The sequence below is a fragment of the Mustela erminea genome, chromosome 20, assembly GCF_009829155.1.
Source record: "Mustela erminea isolate mMusErm1 chromosome 20, mMusErm1.Pri, whole genome shotgun sequence".
Classification (NCBI taxonomy): domain Eukaryota; kingdom Metazoa; phylum Chordata; class Mammalia; order Carnivora; family Mustelidae; genus Mustela; species Mustela erminea.
The window spans coordinates 33,086,825-33,104,466 of record NC_045633.1 but is presented as its reverse complement, the minus strand read 5'-3'; the positions used below and the strand labels follow the sequence as shown (position 1 = coordinate 33,104,466).

Below are 17,642 nucleotides of genomic sequence, written 5' to 3'. Positions count from 1 at the left end.
GGGGGACGCGCTCCCAAGGAAAACCTGACAAAGGAAGAAAAGCTCCGCTGAGGCCGGGAGCAGCCCCCGAAACACCACGAGACAAAGGCCGCATGCCTGGGAGCGGACCGGCGAGGCCGCCGTCCTCCGAGGGTCCCTCCCGGCCGCTCCGGCCACACCGGCCCTAACTGACCTCCGCAGGTGCCTGCGGCCACACGCCTCGTCGCGAGCCTTGGTAAGCGGGGCGGGGGGTGAGGGGAGCCGTGAGGAGGACCCGGAGGAGACCAAGAGCTCATTAGTCAAGGCTGTCATCGACCGCTGCTGCTCCCGCCATGCATCGGCCCCGACTCACGGTTCACCTTCCTCTTCCTCGGCCCCTGGCGGGGACCGAGCACGGCCCGCGACACCCTGTCAACCTACCACTCAGGTCGCTGTTGGAGATGCGCAGCGCGGCGTTCTCGGACTGCAGCGAGCGGTTCTTCTCCAGCAGCAGCACCTCCAGGGGCTTGGATGCGTCCTAGATGGGGCAGAGCAGGGCTCACCGTGGGGCCGGCTGCCCTCCCGCTCCCGGGGGCCGCTGGACCCCGTGACCCCTGCTGTGATGGCCTATGCACCCGGCTCTCTGGCGCCAGTGCGTTCCTGGAATCTACCTTCCCCTGGAGATGCTCCCACACCCAGGGTGAGCACTCGAGTTCCTTTCCGAGAGGATGCGCTCCTGTCCTGGCCATTCTTCTTTTAGCCCCGTGCGGCTTCTAGAAAACTCCCTGCTCTCTGTGCCGTCCCCAGGTTCCAGGAGTCTAAACCTGTGCCTTATCGCGTACAAGGATGGGCTGCCGAGCCACAAACCTGTCTGCAGGTCACTGCAGAGGTGACCCTTTCCTTGCGGCCAGCCCCAGAGAGTCAGCTGCCGTCGGGGCACATGGAGCAGCACTCCATTTGATGCCTTAAATTCTACCTGGCTCCCAGGCTCCCGGGCACCAGGGTCATTTTGCCCCGTCTCTTTTTCACGTGAGGCAACAGATGAAAGTTCCTGGGGTGCCTCAGTGGCTCAGTGGGTTAAGCCTCTGCCTTTGGCTCAGGTCATGATCTCAGGGTCCTGGGATCAAGCCCCGTGTTGGGTTCTCTGCTCAGCGGGGAGCCTGCTTCTCCCCCCCCCCCCAGCGCCTGCCTCTCTGCCTACTTGTGATCTCTGTCAAATAAATAAATAAAATCTTAAAAAAAAAAAAAAAAAAAGAAAGAAAGTTCCTAAGCCAGTCCATTTGGGTCTAAAAGTGGTCTTATCCACGTTCTTAGCGCCTGCCTGAGTGGAACCACAAAGTCATGTGAACTGAGCTACCCGTCTGGAAAACACTCACTTTTCCCTTCTTGCCTCTTTTTGATGAAAGATAATGCGCTTGAACTTGCTTAAAGTTCCCGGGAAATGACTTGTCAGCCGTAGGCGGGAGGTCTCATGGAAATTTCGAGAGCGTGAGGCTAGCCCAGGGACGAACAGTGACCACGTGAGCTGGCCCTCATGCACACTGATAGCAAGCGAGAGCACGTACCTGTGTCCCAGCGCCCTCGGACGGTGCGAACTCCATGGACTTCAGGATGCTGTGGAGAGCAACACAGAGCGGTTATTCCCCGCTCCTACCTTTGACAATGGCCGCACTAATGAGCGCGAACATCGCGCTCTCCTGCACTCCAGGAACGGACGCCCTGACAGCTTTAACAACCTCTCTGGCAGCAGCAGCATCTGATAGCGTCTCTAGAATAACTATTCAACTAGCAGTTGGCCAGCGAAAGTTTCCTGCCCGGCATGTAAATCATTCCATATGGAATCACACCAGGGCTGTTCAGAGTATAATTTTAAAGTTGAACACAGACGTAACATTGTTGCAAGTGGAATGTATTTGTCAGGCTTACAGGGAATGAGAAAGTTGTAAGCAGGAAGCCAGAGAGAGAAACCTCATCCCTCCCACCTGCCCCAGGGCCAGACGCTCACTTGGTGGCGGGCACCAAGGACCTGGGAAACTAGGCAAAAGGCGAGGTCCCAGAGTGGTTGGCTCAAAGGCAGGCCACAGCCCTGCTCCCGGGCCCCCCGGCGCTGCAGGGGAGCGGGCCTGGATCTCCTTTGTTCTCCTTGTAGCTGCAATCACCTCGGTCCTGGCCTGTTGCCACCAGTTCGCGAGCCCAGCGGGTCTGGGTGCCCAGAACCATGGTTTCCAGCGTTCCTTTCAAAGGGACGTGCCTTCCTGTCTCTAAGTCTATCCGGGAGGGAAGGGCGGTGGGCCCACATGGCCCCAGGAGCTTGGGAAGGTGAGCGAGCGCGGCTGTGGTGACCCGGCACCCAGCCACCTGAGCTCTCCCAGCGTTCTGATGGCCGTGACTTTGGCCTCTGTCTTCTTTAAGTTCTGCAGAAGTGTCATCAAGAGAACCCGGTGTAGGGGCGTCTGGGCGGCTCAGTTGGTTGAGCGTCTGCCTTTGGCTCAGGTTGTGATCCCAGAGTTCTGGGATGGAGCCCTACACTGGGCTCCGGGCTCGGCAGGAAGCCTGCTTCTCCCTTTCCCTGCTGTTCTGCCTACTTGTGCTCTACCAAATGAATGAATAAAATCTTAAAAAAAAAAAAAAAAAAAAGCAGCAGGTTGTACAAATGCCCAGGGGCCCAGGAGATCACCCTGCTATAGTGACCGTGGCAGTCACTAAGGAGCTGACGGCTGTTTGTGGCTTTATCTTCGCAGTGACCTGTGTCACACAGACCAACAGAACAGGAACGAGAGAGCAGCTGGGTGGGGGAGGGGGAGGTGGGGAACCCTGTGATTTTATTTTATAGGGAGCTATTGGAAATACTAAGAAGTCGGGGCCGCATTGCGTCAGCCGCGAGAGAGGTGACGAGCAGTCTAGAACTTGTCCTCTTTTACGGCCGTCGCGTTTGCGCTATGTTCTTGTCTGAGATCTTCTCGAGAGCTGTGTAACAAACGGCTGAAGTGAGCCTATGAGCTTACACCCCAAACACCAGCGTCGGCTCATGTGTTCCCTGGATCTTTACCGATGGCCTGCCGGGTGCCGGGCACTCGGAGGGCCAGAAGCGCTCTGCCCCTCGCCCTCGCAAGCTCCACAGGCTGTCACAGGCCGGCGACAAACTGCAAGCAGCACTCGAGGGAGAACACCTGCCGGGTGCCCTTGGCAGCAGAAATCTCCTTGGGGTGGAGATGGGGTCTGTCTCCGGAGGAGTCAGTTTCTGAGAAGGGCCTGGGGCAGGGATGGGACAGCAGGCGGGCGCGTGTGTGGAAGGGCCCTCGGATCACTAGGAAGCAGGAGGGCAGGTATGTATTTTAGCAGAAAAGCCACCCGAGCGGGGCCTCCAGATGCCAGACCCGGGGCTGGGGGAGGGGGGCGCGGTGTGTGCCTGTGGCAGAAAGGGCTGCGGGGAACGTGCGCGCCGCTCCGGGAGGAAGATGCCGGCCAGCACGCAGCGGCCGGCCGCGTGGGAGGGCAGGGACCTTGAACGTGCTGCGCGTGGGACGGGGCTGAGCCACGGGGAGCTGCAGGACTGAGCTTCGCGGATGGGAGGGGGCGGGGGGCGAAGGCCTCCCCATCCGAGCTCCTCTGACTCGGCACTAGGAGGCGCACGTTGTTTGCTTGTGAGTGGGAGAAAGAGAGGAAGGAAGGGCGGCGGGGCCAGGAGGGGCAGACAGGGACGGTCGGACCGGGAGCAGGGCGCGCCTCCAGCCGGGAAGAGGGAAGAGGCCGCACCTGAACGTGGGCAGGTGTAGGCAGGTGTAGGGGGTGTTCCAGGAGGTGCTGCAAGGCTGTCTGCGGCCCGGGGGGCGGGACTGTCCAGGGAAAGACACTTTGCGCGGCGGGGCACGGGGCGAGGAGCCACTGGCACGCGGTCGCCAGCGAGGCTGGGGGAGGCTCGGGGAGCTCGTGACCGAGGGAGGGCGACGGGCCCTGGGGGCAGGAGGTTGAAGAGGCCTTCCGTGGGCTTTTTTAAGCAAACCCGAGGGAATGGAATTCAGAGTACCAAGAACAGCATGGCGAGTGGGTGTAGGCTTATTTTAAAAGGAGAAATTAAAAGTGTTGGGGGGGGCTGATGGGATAGCAGGGTAGTCGGAAGGGATCTGGGGTGCGGGTGGGGGGGTGGTCAGCCTGGAGAGAAGGGAGGGAGATGCCCCACCACAGCGGGGAGTCGGAGGCCAAGGAGGTGTCTTTGGTGGGGTTGGGGCCCAAAAGGGAGGAGCAGAGGGACGCCTTTGCTGCAGCAGTGCGGAACCCAGGCCGGCGGGGCCCAGTGGCCGTCTGGCGTATTTGGGAGCCCAGCCATGGAGGCAGGGATGCCCGTGAGCTCCAGGAGGGCCGGAGGTGGCCCTGGGTGAAGGATTTTGGGGCGACAGGGCACGGCTGGGAGGCCAGGCACGAGGGGGCAACTTCTACTTGGGAATATTTGCATTGGACAGGCCTTCAGCTTTGTCTCCCGAATGGGAAATTGTACCTGAGAGCAGGAAGTCCTGGTGTCTGAAGGTGGTCAGGGCGGTGTGAGGCCATGTGTACTCTTTCCACTGGAAAACACTCCCCTCGGGGCGCCTGGGTGGCTCAGTGGGTTGAGCCTCTGCCTTCGGCTCAGGTCATGATCCCGGGGTACTGGGATCGAGCCCCGCATCGGGCTCTCTGCTCAGCAGGGAGTCTGCTTCTCCTCCCTCTGTCCCTCCCACTCTTCCTCAAATAAATAAAATCTTAAAAAAAAAGCAACACGGAGACAAAACATTTCCCTGCTCTGCTCCTGTCTGGGAACTCACTGCTGGAACACAAGCTCGTATTTCATAATTTCTATCAGGGCACCGTCTCCCCCAATTCTGTGCATACTTGAAATGACAACTTCTCAGAAGAAAAAGTCCCAAGAGCTCAGGCACAGGCCTGAGTGCACACGCCCGTGGCTCCGGGCCGCCCGGGACCCGGCCCAGGGGTGGAGCAGTCGCCAAGGCCCAGAGCAAGGGCCTGCGGCCGCCTCGTCTCTGGCGTAGCATTTCCTTAGCAGAAGTCGCCAGCGAGCTCTGGCTATGGGGTGGCCGTGCCGGTGTCGCCACTTACTTTAGTTCTTTCTTCACTTCTTCATAGTCAGCCTGTCCTTTGAGTTTTTCTTCCAGTTGCTGAAAACAGAGGAATATTATTAGTGGTCGTGTCTGCAACAGGTTGCTTCAATATGAACCAAATGTTTGTGTCTCCATCCCGCACCCCCAAATCTGCGTGTTGCATTCCAGCCCTCCAGGGTGGCGGTGTCAGGAGTCGGGGACTTTGGGGGCGATTGGGTCACCAGCAGGAGAGCCCCATGGATGAGATCAGTGGCCTCACCCCAGTGTGTGCGGACATGGTGGGAAGTCTCTGTGAATCGCAGAGCCCTCGGCAGACACGGAATTGGCCAGGGCCCTGATGGTGGGACCTCCCAGCCTCCGGAACTGGGAGAAATACGTGTTTTTTGTTTAAAACACCCCTGATGTCCTATTAACGGCCGTCTGCACAGACTACAGTCCCCAGAGAAAGGCCAGTTGTCCCTAGAGGGAACGCAAATGCGTCAAAGTGAATGGTGCCAACGTGCGGGGTCCCTTTCCTGGCCATCACACTTCCGGTCTGGTGCGAGCATTGAGTGTATATGAGCCAGTGTGAACACGCACACGCACGGGGATATATGGTGTAACGTCAGACTCAACCAGGGTAGAACGGAACTTTCCAAAAGGGGAAAACAGAATGAGAAAAGGCCATTTTGTACAAAATGGCAAACAGAACAAAGAGAAGTTCTCGGCACTCGTGTGGCTTTCTGCGAGCTACGTTAGGCTAGCTGATGCGTGCAGTCAGTTGTCGACACTGCTGATGGGACCCTGCTAACGAGGGGCACAAGCCCTTGGTCGCTGAGTGTTGGCATCGGAGAGGCATTGGGGGGAAAAAGCATCTGTACCTTCAGATCCGCCCCCCAGCCCCCCGATATGGGCGTTTCAGGAGTAGAGGCCTGTTCAGCTGGGTGGTCTTTTTGTCAGGGTCCCGCGGGAGGGCCCTGGCAGGGCACCAGGCCGGCGGGGCCAAGGCTGGGCACAGTCGACTCTCCGGCCCTCGCATGCCCTTCAGAGCGGGGAGGAGACGACACACACCCCAGCTACGCTGCTGCTCTGAGAGCTCGCGGGGCATCAGTGGGGCTGGTCTCCACAGGCTTTTCTTGCTTTGGGTGGTCAGAGAGGAAGCTTCCCTCCACGTCGGTGCTCGGACTAGTGGCTTCCGACCTCCCACAAAGGGGAAGGGAATGAGGCAGCCTCATGTAAAACAAAGACCCAGCCCGGCCGGGGCACAGCTGACAATTCGGCACGTTCGCAGGCCTGGGGTGAACGAATTCCAGGTCCCAAATCCAAAGCGCTCCCAGTTGCCTTTTAAGGTTCTGCTTGGCCAGCCACGGCTACGGCCACAGTTTAAGGCTGACTGAGAATATTCTAGAGTTTGGGGAGGAGATGCCCATCGGGCCCATCGGTTCACCCAAATCTCAACTTGCTGGCTGCTGAAGAGTTCAGGTGTCCTGGAAACTCCACTCACCCAGCTCATCTTTTCCCATCGCCTTTGCTGGCCATTTCTTGTCTGTATGTCCATCGCGTAAAAGGGCTTTCTGTCCTAGCTCCCTTTTATGACCTCCTGCAACCTGATGTATCACGATGGTTTCTCATCATACCCAACGGAGTGGGGGCGGTTAGCATGCACTCATTTTCCAACCACAGATCTCTGGAGGTGCTCTCGGAAGTGATGACTGCGTTCTTTCTCTAGTCGTGGGCCAGCCCTCCCGAACAAGAGACCACTGGGTGCCGCTGGACGCAGAGCGCCTTTCAGGCTGTGGAATTCAGACGCTGGATATGAAACGCACAGAGAACTACAGTTGGAAGGGCAGCGAGACGGGACAATCCAGACCACTTTAGAAGCCAGCAAGGCTCTGAACCTGGAATCAGGTCTGTCGCTTATGAGCGGGACACCTTGGGGCACGATAATCAGCGTTTCATCTGTGAAATACGCAAGGGCAGCAAAGACCTCAAAGGGTTGGGGGAAGGAGCACAGGGCCAGGTCCTGGTGTAGATGTGGCACTAGAGGGCCTCTGAAGTGGGCTGTCACCAACGCCAAGCCTCCCAGGGAACACGGCTTTGCAGACCTATGAGGGGCCCTAATTAGAAGGTTTTAGAACTGGAGTCATGTCACTTGGTTGGATGTGACAGTTTTCACCGAGGACGGACTCGTCTGCTGAAATTTCTGCTGCCTGCCTGGAGGCAGCTTAATCAAGAAGAACCCCAAGTTTGCTTCTGTAAACCTCTGACGCTCGTTTCTTGGGGCCGACAACAGGATGCAGGCCTGGCAGGGCTGTCCGACAAAGCACGTGCGGACCTGTGAGCACCAGGAGCCGGTCCTCACCAACGTCTCTGGGGAGTGGCACTTCCCAGAGCCACACCCTGTCCTCTGCTTGGGTCTTTGACCAGAGACTCCTTACTGGGTGTCTGAAAAGCCTAGTTTCAAAAAACTCTCAATCTGGACCAGGCAACAGGGGCCCTGGCTGTTGTCCTCTGGGGAGAAAGGCTCCTCCCAGATTCTGCGAGCACTCCTTGGCGGGGCCAGACTCAGGGCTGGGTTCTACACCTCCTAATACTAGCTCACTTAACTGCCGCACTTCTGTGGAGGTGGCCGTGTGCCCCCAAAAAGAAAACGACCCCTGAGTCCCACTATCAGATCGCACTGGGGCACGGGCCAGCCCCACCCACGGGTCCCCGTGATTCCAGGAGGAACTGACGAGGCTCATGCTGGCAGGCCAAGCCGGGTGCTCTCTGGAGGCTGGGGCTCCGGAGCCCAATAGATCAGCCAAGGCCTGGCTCTGCCGCTCAGTTGCAGGGTGACCTTGAACAAGACACTGAACTTCTCCGAGCCTCAGTTTACTCGTCTATAAAATGGGGATAACGGCACCCACGGTTAGGGGGCTTTGGTGAGGCTGGACAGGATAATGCTCACTGGAGTGCAGCACGCAGCAAAGCACCCTGGAGATGGGGGGCAGTTACTGTTCCTGGTGTCATTAGGACTTTATCCCTGGGGGGTGGTACTGAGTAGGACCGTATGATTCTGGAAGGGGCTCCCTGGTTCTGAATACAAGGGCTCCGTTTATGAAGTTCTCCACTTCCTAACAGGCTTAGCCTGTAGGGCCTCATCCTCTTCCTCTGGACAGTGGGACAGTAAGAAAATGGGTCCTCGCGGGCCAGCGGCGGGGACCTGCAGGACAAGTGCAGGCTGCCAGCGCCCCTCCGACAGGACCGTTGCAGGACCCAGTCCCATCCGTTCAGTGACACTGCGCACACTCATGGTCCCGGGAGCTCAGCAGGCACTCAACGAGAAGACTTTGAGTTGCCAGAATAATTATCCATATGCAGTTCTTAAAATGCTCTAGGGATACCAACTCACAGGACCGCTGGCAGGAAGACTGATGCAGACACCTTCAGGAAGGCCTTTCTTCTGGGTGGCCCGGCAGGGGGCAGGGCAGTAACACCTCTTTACCCCCGAACACGGTGGGCCGGGGAGGCGAGCCTGCGGCTGTGTGCAGGTGGTGAGTGACACTGCGTCTTCACGGGGATCCCTGGGCTGAGGGGCCACCAGCCGTGAATAGGGACGTGTGACCAGACTCCCTGGTCCTGGGGGTGGAGGGTGGAGTCAGATGCATCGCCCCTTGGGTTAACACGCCATGTCTGAAGTCCTGGCTGAGGCCGTGTGCACCTTCCTTCCCTTGCACAGGGAACCGTCTGGTCTCCACGATTCCTTGGTGAGAGGTCGACTTAGGATCTACTGGGTTAGTACCCAGGACCAGACTGTGGCAGGGGAGTGATGGTTATCCTGGAGGGCTCGCTGTCGGCGGGAGCAGCGTGACCCCGGATGGGGAAGGGCGATCCCCAGGAAGGCAGCCCTGTTGGAGGTCACTTCCAATTTCCCTGTGCTGTGATCCAGGTGTGACGCTGGCAGCTGACTCCTCCTCACAGAACGCTGCCATCACAGACCAGGAGGGTTCAGGCTCAACGCTCAGGCCATAAGGACACTGCCTGCAGGTGGAAACACCCGGGTCCGACGCGAGGTGACCGGGGCACGTGTGTCTTTCTGAGAGAACGAGTCCAGAAGTAATCAGCTCCTGAAAGCCCTCCTAGTGCCGCGTGGTCTACTACAGCCGCCCTGGGAGGGCCCCCTTGTGACCTCCTGCTCCCCCCACAACCTTACGCGGACCTCGAGGCCTACAGCTCGGATGGAGTCCTTTGGTTTCTCCAAGATTGATTCCAGGGCGCTCTTCCCTGGGCCCTCACCCCGGTGGCTGGGCAGATCGCCTCTGCTTCCTGTGCAGGCGTCACCTCCGCCCTCCTCCTCCCCACGGAAGCCTCACTCCTTCCTCTCCCTGAATCTGTGCTCACACGGTCTTCAAGCCGCAGCCAGCACAAGGCTGGGGGAGGCCCGGCCCCAGACTCTCTGCTCCCGGGACTTTTGATGTCTGGGCTCATCTGTGCGACCCAGGGTACGTCTCTCCTGCTGGGGCACGGGAGCAGCGGAAGGACTCGAACGGGCCTCCCCTGACCTCCTCTGCGAGAGGAGACCTCCTCAGCGACCTCCTCTGCGAGACCACGATCGCCATCATGGCGGCTCGAGGGGCGAGCCTGAGACGTCGATGAGACGCTCACTGAAATGCGACTGAAGGTAGCCTCATTGCGGAGGAACCCGCAGCCGGGTTAGGGAGCCTGTGTAGCGAAGCGCCAGCGTCCAGAAACCAAAAACTGAGCCAAGCTAGAGAAGTGGTTTTCAGTTCTTTCCCTGGCCCAGCCCTCGGAGGGACACAGCGTGCTCCACGGGGCTCAAAAGGTGCTCAGTCAGAAGTGCAGGAGATGGGGGGGGGCAGAGAGTGGGGGAGGCATGTGGTTTGGAGACAGCCCCCCACCCCAGGTGATTCTAACACCCCCCCACCCCCACGGGGAAGTACTCATCTTTAGAAAATACAGTGTCTCCCAAGGGGAGATTGGCATTCTTTTAGCTAGCCTTCCTCATAAATAGCCATTTTTCACTAAAGCTATTGGCAGCGTGATCTTCTGTGCTTTAGCGAGTGAAATGGAGGTGACCGCCTATTAGACTGCGTCTGTCCTGAGCCGCTCCAACAGAAGACCACAGAACAGAGTCATCAAAAATAGTAGTCCTGTAATGGCAGCGGGTTATTTCCTTAATCGCAAACACAGAATTAGCCCGCACAAGCAGCGATGTGCCCAAGGACTTGTCAGACTCGGCAGGTAGAAACCTCTCCGGCTTCCGAGTCTGTTTCCACGTCTGTGTGAAGATGGGAGGGGCACCTGTGTGTGGACAGCGAGGCGTATAGGGTGAACTTGGCTTGAGAAAGCAGAACACGGAGAAAGAGAGACGGGCAGACATCCAACTGTTGATTCACCCTCCTGGAATTACCGATTGATCGTCTGGATGAGGAAACGGTGGTTGCAAGAGATGGAGACTTTCGAGGTGCTAGAGAAAGCAAACCCGCGGGTCCCCAAATATATTCCATTTCAGGGTATGCCACCGAGAAAACCCCGACAAGCTCAAGAGCAGAGACGCTGCCCTGTGAAATAAAGCCCCCGAGCGCCATCGGCATTCACGGCAAAACCATGCCCCCTGACGCCCCAAAGCAGAGTGGGGGCCGTCAGCCGAAGCATCCCCAGCCGGCCATCCTGCTTCGAGCCCCGCACCATGTGTCCCGGAGTCTCTGGCTGCCGGGCCAGAGACCCCCTCACCCCCTCGCCCGTCACAAAAGCATCAGGTTGCCAATTTGATGGGTCTCGTTCAGAACATATTTTTCCTAATAACCGTATTGCTGTTTAGTTTAGATTTGAGACTATAAATTATACACATTAGGAAAAAAAAAAAAAGAAAAGCCCTCGGAAGATATCTCATTCCATTAACCTGCCTCCTTCGGGTGAGGGAGGTAGATGAGCCTGTCTGGGGAGGCTAATGCCTTTTGTGCGAGGGTTTGATATGGGGGAGATCTTCACTCCTGGTGACAAGGGGTTAAGATAATTAGAATCAGAGAAGTCTCGTTACTAGAGGATATGTTTTGATTATTAGATCAGATGAAGATAAGGGAGCGATAATTTTGGAAGAAGTATTGCCAAATTGTTTCATTAACTGCACCGTATTAAAGAATTCCCCCAAGATACGGATAAAGAACATTAATTTGTGAAACTGCGTTTCATTTTTTGTGTGTGTGAAGGCAAACATTAAAACCTTAACTGATTTAGAAGCAATTGCTCCATAATAAAAAATGTAAGGTCTATAGCCTCCTTCTCCTAGTCAAGCGCAGGATGTATCTTGAGTCATACCCCTTAACTATAACAAAGCAGCGGAAGGCAAATTATCTAATAATAATGTCACTGCTGGGGTCAGAAATGGCTGTAACACGAGAAAATTAGATTTAATCTAGAAATAAAAAATGAACGCTGGCACTCATTGGGCAGGCTGATGGGAGAGTAAGAACCAGGGAGAGTAAGAACCACGGAAGAAATAAATGCTTTGGTCGATAACGAATGTGTCAACCCTCTCCCCATATCAGCAGGACTGGCTCCTCAGAGGGGCCCAGGCACCCGGCAGCCAGCTTCTCGGATGGCGCACGACGTGCACTCCGAAGAGGCCAGGAGGAAACCAGGAGAGAGAGCAGTGGGTGCCCCGGGTCAGGGAGGTCAGACTGGCAAGCTGCCCACCAGATGGTGGCTCAGCTTGAGGTCAGAAACACGGTCATGCCTCGGGAAGGGAAATCTCAGTTTTTCAAAAAAATTAAAACGGGCCTAACTACACTCTGGAATTCCTTTACGTAAGTTTTCCTGACATTTTCACAGCTGATCTTGATGCACTGTATTTAGTACACGAAGACTGTGCTTGGCCATCATTCGCACTGTGCGGACAGATGCTGGGCGGGCATCGCGCAGGCTGGGGAGGGATGGCAGAGTGGGGGCCTGTGTCGCCCGGGGGCCGGGCCCACACCCTTGCTGGTCCCGTCGCCTATCATCAGATAGGACACCTCTGAGGAGGCCCTTCTGGCCCAGACACGCCACAAGTTTAGTGTGCGAGGATTTTCCTCGTGTTGTGCTAACTATAACAGGTTGAAAATATCTCCAATCAAGTATAATTATTTTTTAAAATATACCGAAAGGCTGGCAGAGCTGGACGAAATGCATGTCTGTGCAGATGGCCTGCGACCTTGGCAATGACTTCAATCCCACACAAGCAGGTGCACAAAATGTCCTTCTTCGGGAGGCCAGGTGGGGAAGCAGCACCGTGGGTGGGCCCTGAGGACGGGGCCTTCCACCAAGCACTGCCTGCGAGGGACGGCCCGTCAAGGGCAGTGCCATCCTGGCAAGAGCTGGCAGAAGGGTTCAAACTCACTCTCCCTGCCTTGGGCTCTGGACCCTGCTTCTAGCTCCCTCACGGAGGTTCAAGGCTGTCCTACGTGCAGTCCGTTCCAGACAAGACGCTCTCCGGAAGGAAGCTCTGCCAGCCCCTGTGTGCCTGTGCCTCCGAGAGATGTGTCCAGGGGAACCTCATGCCTCCTTCTGTTCCCACTGTTCTCACCGGAGGGAAAAACTCTTGCCGATGGTTGGAGCTCAGGCTGACAAAACCCTGAGCCGTGGCGTCTGCTTTTAAGGTGAGGACGGATTTTGACCGTGACCTGGGCAGACCACAAACGTGAAAGACACTTGTTCAATGGCCAAGGCGGGGCTGACAAGGTGGCCTTGGAACGAAGGCCTCTTGCTGCAGTAAGGACACCCAGCATGTGTCCCAGACAGTGAGGACAGAATCGACCCCCTGGGCCGCTTCGCCCTGGGCTCCCTGCAGGGTTGCATGCGTCCGGCCCTCCCTCGGCCCGTGGCCCGCACGGCGCCCTTACTTTGAGTGTGCTGTTCTTGGCGCTCAGCTGCTGCTCGAGCTGGGAGATCTGGCTGGCCGAGTTCTCCCGCAGCTTCGTGAGGCTGGCCTGGAGTCGCTGCACGTCCTCCACCAGCTGCGCGATCTCCCGCTCTTTAGCAGCCAACTCAACTTCCAGGCTGGAGCGGGTCAGCACCTCTATGGCCTGCTCCTGCGGAGGAGAAAGGAAATGACAAAACTGTCCTGGCTTCAAGCAGGGCTTGTGCTCACCTGCGCTGGCAACGGAGGCAAGAACATGCATGTGGAGTGACAGGGACGGCGCATTTGCCTCGAGATGTTACCTCCTGCCTCCGCTGGGACGGACGTGCCAACGCCCACCCTGCCCACCTTCCCGTCTGCACCGTGAACGCGCCTGGATTTGGTCACCGGACGAGTATTTACTGGGTGCACACCCGGAACCAGAGACACTCTGTGAGCACCGGCAGAACAGTCCCCATTGTCCCAGGGCATCCTGTCCGTGTGTGGCATCCTGAGATGCCAAAGCCTGTTGGGCCCCAACTGTGCCACCCCGAAACTGAAGCGGGGGCGGGGCATGGGGACAGACTTGGGGGAGGCAGTGGGGAGGGTCCTCGTCGAGATGGGGACACCTGAGCCACCACCTGAAGGTGACAGACAGGGTCTTTCTGTGTGCTGGGGGTGCCAATAGGGCAGGCTCCGAGGGGGTCCTCTGGTAGAAAGGGGCCCCCTTTCTACCCCAAGATGTAATGCAATGTCCCCTTGGTTCGCTACTGTGCTATCCAGAGGCTGGGGTGGTATCTGACCAACTGATTCCTAGCTGGCATTTTAAAGAAGAGCTAAAAGATGTGGAAGGGCGCATTTAGCATTTCTTTGCTTAGGAACGCTGATAACTGACGTTGTTAAAACCTTACTGCCATCCACCCTCCCACCCCCCACCCCAATTTGCTCATTTTGGAAACTATACAGAATAGGAAAAAGGTATTAAAAAAAACAACAGAAGAAAAAGTCAATTCTACTCCCCAAGGACTAAACCTGTCCTTTTTTCAAGTTTTAAAAGGAAGTCTGGAAGCTTTCCTGGTGGGTGGCCGCACTTTTTCTGGGCGTGGCCAGGGGACAGGGATGGAAAGACAGGACACCCTGGTCTCTGTGACAGCAGGGACCGGGGGGCAGCTCAGACTACAGCGTGGGGTGTCATCCTCGCTGTTGTGCCCCTCCCCCCGAAGTGCCCCAGTTCACGTCTTGCTCTTGCCCATGCTGGCAGGTGCGGCCCCGCCACGCCAGGCACAATGTGCTTGTCCCGGGGTTATCAAGGTCGGGGACAGCCAGCCGCCAGGGAAGCAGTTTTTCACATCTCCCCGCCAGGAAATTAAGGACCCAATCATTTAAGAATGTAAAGCTCTGTGTGCAAAGGAATGGCCCCTTTCTGTTCCTTTAGTTCGTACTCTCTTGGAAAGTAAGGCCTTCATTCCCCGAGTCCTGGCAGACACGCACATGGCCCCGGCGAGCACCTTCCCGCCAGCTTCTTTAAAAAGGCACGCGCTGTCCTGATCAGTTCTGTTCCGAGTGTGCTCCCTGGGCTGGCACCAACTCAGGAAAATGTTGCCGGTACACGGGGAGATGAGCCCGGAAAGGGAAACTGAGTGTTCAGAAACTTCCCTAGCAATTCAACGTTACTGTGACGTGCCGACTGCCTTCTGTAAAATGACCCGTCTGCAACAGTTGGGGAATTAACAACAAAACCAAACCCGCCCCTGACCTCTGTGCGTGTGGGAAGCCCCGTCCCCGGCAACGCTGGCTGGGACCCAGGTCAGGAGCCACGGGGACCTGAGACGGGTCCTCCTGCCTGTGCCAGGGCTTAGCGCCCAAGACAGGGAGAGAAGCACGTGGAAGCGAGCCGTGAGGAGGAGGAAAGGGGGCAGAAAGGCTGGGGGGCTTGGTCAAAAGAAGAGGGGCTCCATGTCGGGGTGGGAGCACTAGGGAGGCACGGAGATTGCAAGAGCAGGGACAGGACAGGAGGGGGCGTCACCAATGCTGCGGACAGCTCGGAAAGGGGCGAGCCCCTCGCCACCTGAAGGCGGCCGTTGAGGAGAGCGGCCGGGGTGCCCACACTTGTGGCAGTGGGCCTGGGGGGGGCACGGAGGGGATGCAATGAGAGGGTATCAGGGAGGCTGGTTTCATGGGGTGCAAACACTGAGCCACATTGTCTCATTTTAACTTATTTATCAATTTTCCAACCTGAGGGATGCCAGCCATGATAATGGTTTCAAGTGCTCTCCGGGAGAGTCTGCATCAGGAGCCCAAATGGGGCTCTGGGGCTTTATTTTCCTAGTTTTAATTTAATTTAATTAATTTATTTTTAAAAGATTTTATTTATTTACTTGAGAGAGAGAGAAAGTGAGAGCAGGAGAAGGGAGAGGGTCAGAGGGAGAAGCAGACTCCCCGCTGAGCAGGGAGCCCGATGCGGGACTTGATCCCGAGACTCCAAGATCATGACCTGATCTGAAGGTAGTCGCTTAGCTGACTGAGCCACCCAGGGGCCCGATTTTTTTATTTTATTTTGAAAGATTTTATTTATTTGACAGAGACACAGTGAGAGCGGAATACAGGCAGGGGGAGTGGGAGAGGGAGAAGCAGGCTTCCTACTGAGCAGGGAGCCTGATGTGGGGCTCAATCCCGGGACCCCAGGTCATGACCTGAGCCGAAGGCAGATGCTTAGCCACTGAGCCACCCAAGCTCCCCGAATCTGGGGGGTTTAAATGGGGAAGTGCAAGTTGAATATCCCAGGGTAAGTGGTTCAAATGGTATGTGTAGAAACAGCAGCCAGCAATGCTGAGCCTGGAGTCAGGACGGGGACCAGAGGGCCATCTGCTCAACTCCAGGGCCCAAAACTGGCCTGGCCCCACTCTGCCCGTGCGACCTTGGGCACGTCAATGGACTCTCAGGCACCCAGGCCGGATTCCTCATTCATAACATAGCCAAAGTCATTTGTGTCTTACATAAGCTCCAAGAGATGAGATCATCCTCCCCAAAGCAGTAAGACCTTGGAAATGAGACAGAGAAGGTCATTCTACTCGAAGCCCAAACGGGCTCACTTCCTGGCTGTCCCATCACGAGGACACGCGGGAGATAAGAACTAGACAAGGGCCCAGGAGGCGATGAAGGGGCAGGGGGTGGAGGGGGCGGAGGTGGGTCTCAGCCCCTGGGCGCAAGCTAGAAAGGAAGTTGTGTGATGCAGTGAACGCGGGCTGAGAGGGGTGCCCTGCACAACTGCGGGGAGGTTAGCGTCAGGCACTGGAGACGCTCCTGCGATCACTGCCAGGAAGTGAAATGTACACGATTCAAAGAGGGTCAGGACCGCGGGCTCCCGTGTGTCTCTCTGGGCCTCAATTCAGCTGTACCTGAAGCACCCCGGGGCTTTAGAAAATACATGGGCTCTGGGCCCTCCCCTGGAGCCTGAGGCTCAGCATCAGGACTCTGGCTGGGATGAGCCTCTGAAGGAAGGAACAGAACTAACTCCCCCTGGGGGGCACCAGAACCAAGTCCCCAGAGTCTGTCCCAGCAGGGATATCCCCATGGCTCCAGGCTTCCACGGCCTGTAGGGGGTCCTACGTGCTTCCGGGTGCCAGGTCTCGGGGGTGGGAGCTGCGATGGCTCAGCGGCCAGGAGAGGATGTGGGAAAACTGTCTGTAGAGTCTGAAAACATGGTTAAAAAGGCAGGCCTTAAGATGATGAGTTCAAAGGGAAAAATGAATGTTAAAACAGAAGTTACTGATGTAGGACTTCACTGAGCTTTGTCCCCCTAAGCCCTGTTCACCTGCCCTCGCTCCCAAGCTGCGCGCGTCTGAGCCCTCCAGCAGAGACCAGCACGCCCAGGCTGAAATGATACGGAACGATCTCTTTTACCCTGCAGCCATTTCCGTATCAAATATGGATGAGACACAAGAGCCCTACTTGAGACGGGAAAAAAAACCCAACATGACATGATGGTGCGCCTAGGACCCCAGACTCAGAGAGAGATGCCCGGCTCTCGGCTAACACCTGACTTACATTTACCCCGGGCGGGGAAAGGGGAGGGCATGGGGACCTCAGTTTCACTTTCTTACTGACCCTCTGTGTTTCTGCCAACACCAAGTGGCCGGACAGGCTGATTCCATCCGGAGGATTCACCTGGTAGGGTCGCCTGACACACAGGCGTGTTTCCTAATATTCTGGTTTGTTTCGGTTCAAGGGGCGGCCTGCCGTAAGTACTTGACGAAGGACCTGCTTACGTCCTGTCTCACTGACCGCACGCGAAGGCGAGCAGCTCGACGGAGGGGAGAGGAGTGCGTCATGGAGGACGACTTAGGCTCAAACTCCAGCTTGATCACGGTCGAGCTGTGTGACCTCAGGTAAATGACTTAACTTCTCTGAGCCTGTTTCTTTATTTGTCACACGAGGATAACAAAACCCACCTCTAATGACCGTGTTGTCTCAAGACATAAATGAGACAACCAGATCAAGCCCCAGCGCGGCCCCCACCGCAGCGCAAGAGCGCACCGCGAGGCGGCTCGCGTTCCACGACCGGTGAGTCCGTTCAGACACCCAACGGATCGGCTTTGGCTTTTGCTCCATCTATGGCCTCCACTGTTTCCCTGCCGCGTCCTGCCAGCCAAGCCCAACAGACATTTTCCCACTGGCCTTGTCTGCTGTGTTTGCTCCGCGGCTGGCTGGAGCTCGAGCTGGAGCTACTGGGA

The 17,642-nt window shown here is 57.0% G+C and overlaps 1 protein-coding gene across 11 annotated transcripts in view; it reads right to left on the bottom strand.

Moving 5' to 3' along the window:
• The window catches only part of CUX1 (cut like homeobox 1), a 352,520-nt gene that overhangs the window by 71,258 nt on the left and 263,620 nt on the right, over positions 1-17,642 (bottom strand). For 9 of the 11 annotated variants that reach the window (XM_032328405.1, XM_032328410.1, XM_032328406.1 and 6 more), the window contains exons 11-14: positions 12,914-13,102; positions 5,050-5,108; positions 1,524-1,572; positions 400-496 (exon numbers count right to left, since the gene is read on the bottom strand). In XM_032328405.1, the coding sequence (XP_032184296.1) occupies positions 400-496; positions 1,524-1,572; positions 5,050-5,108; positions 12,914-13,102 (394 nt within the window). The remainder of the gene's footprint in view (positions 1-399; positions 497-1,523; positions 1,573-5,049; positions 5,109-12,913; positions 13,103-17,642) is intronic. The other 2 variants (XM_032328409.1, XM_032328402.1) reach the window with 1 other exon arrangement.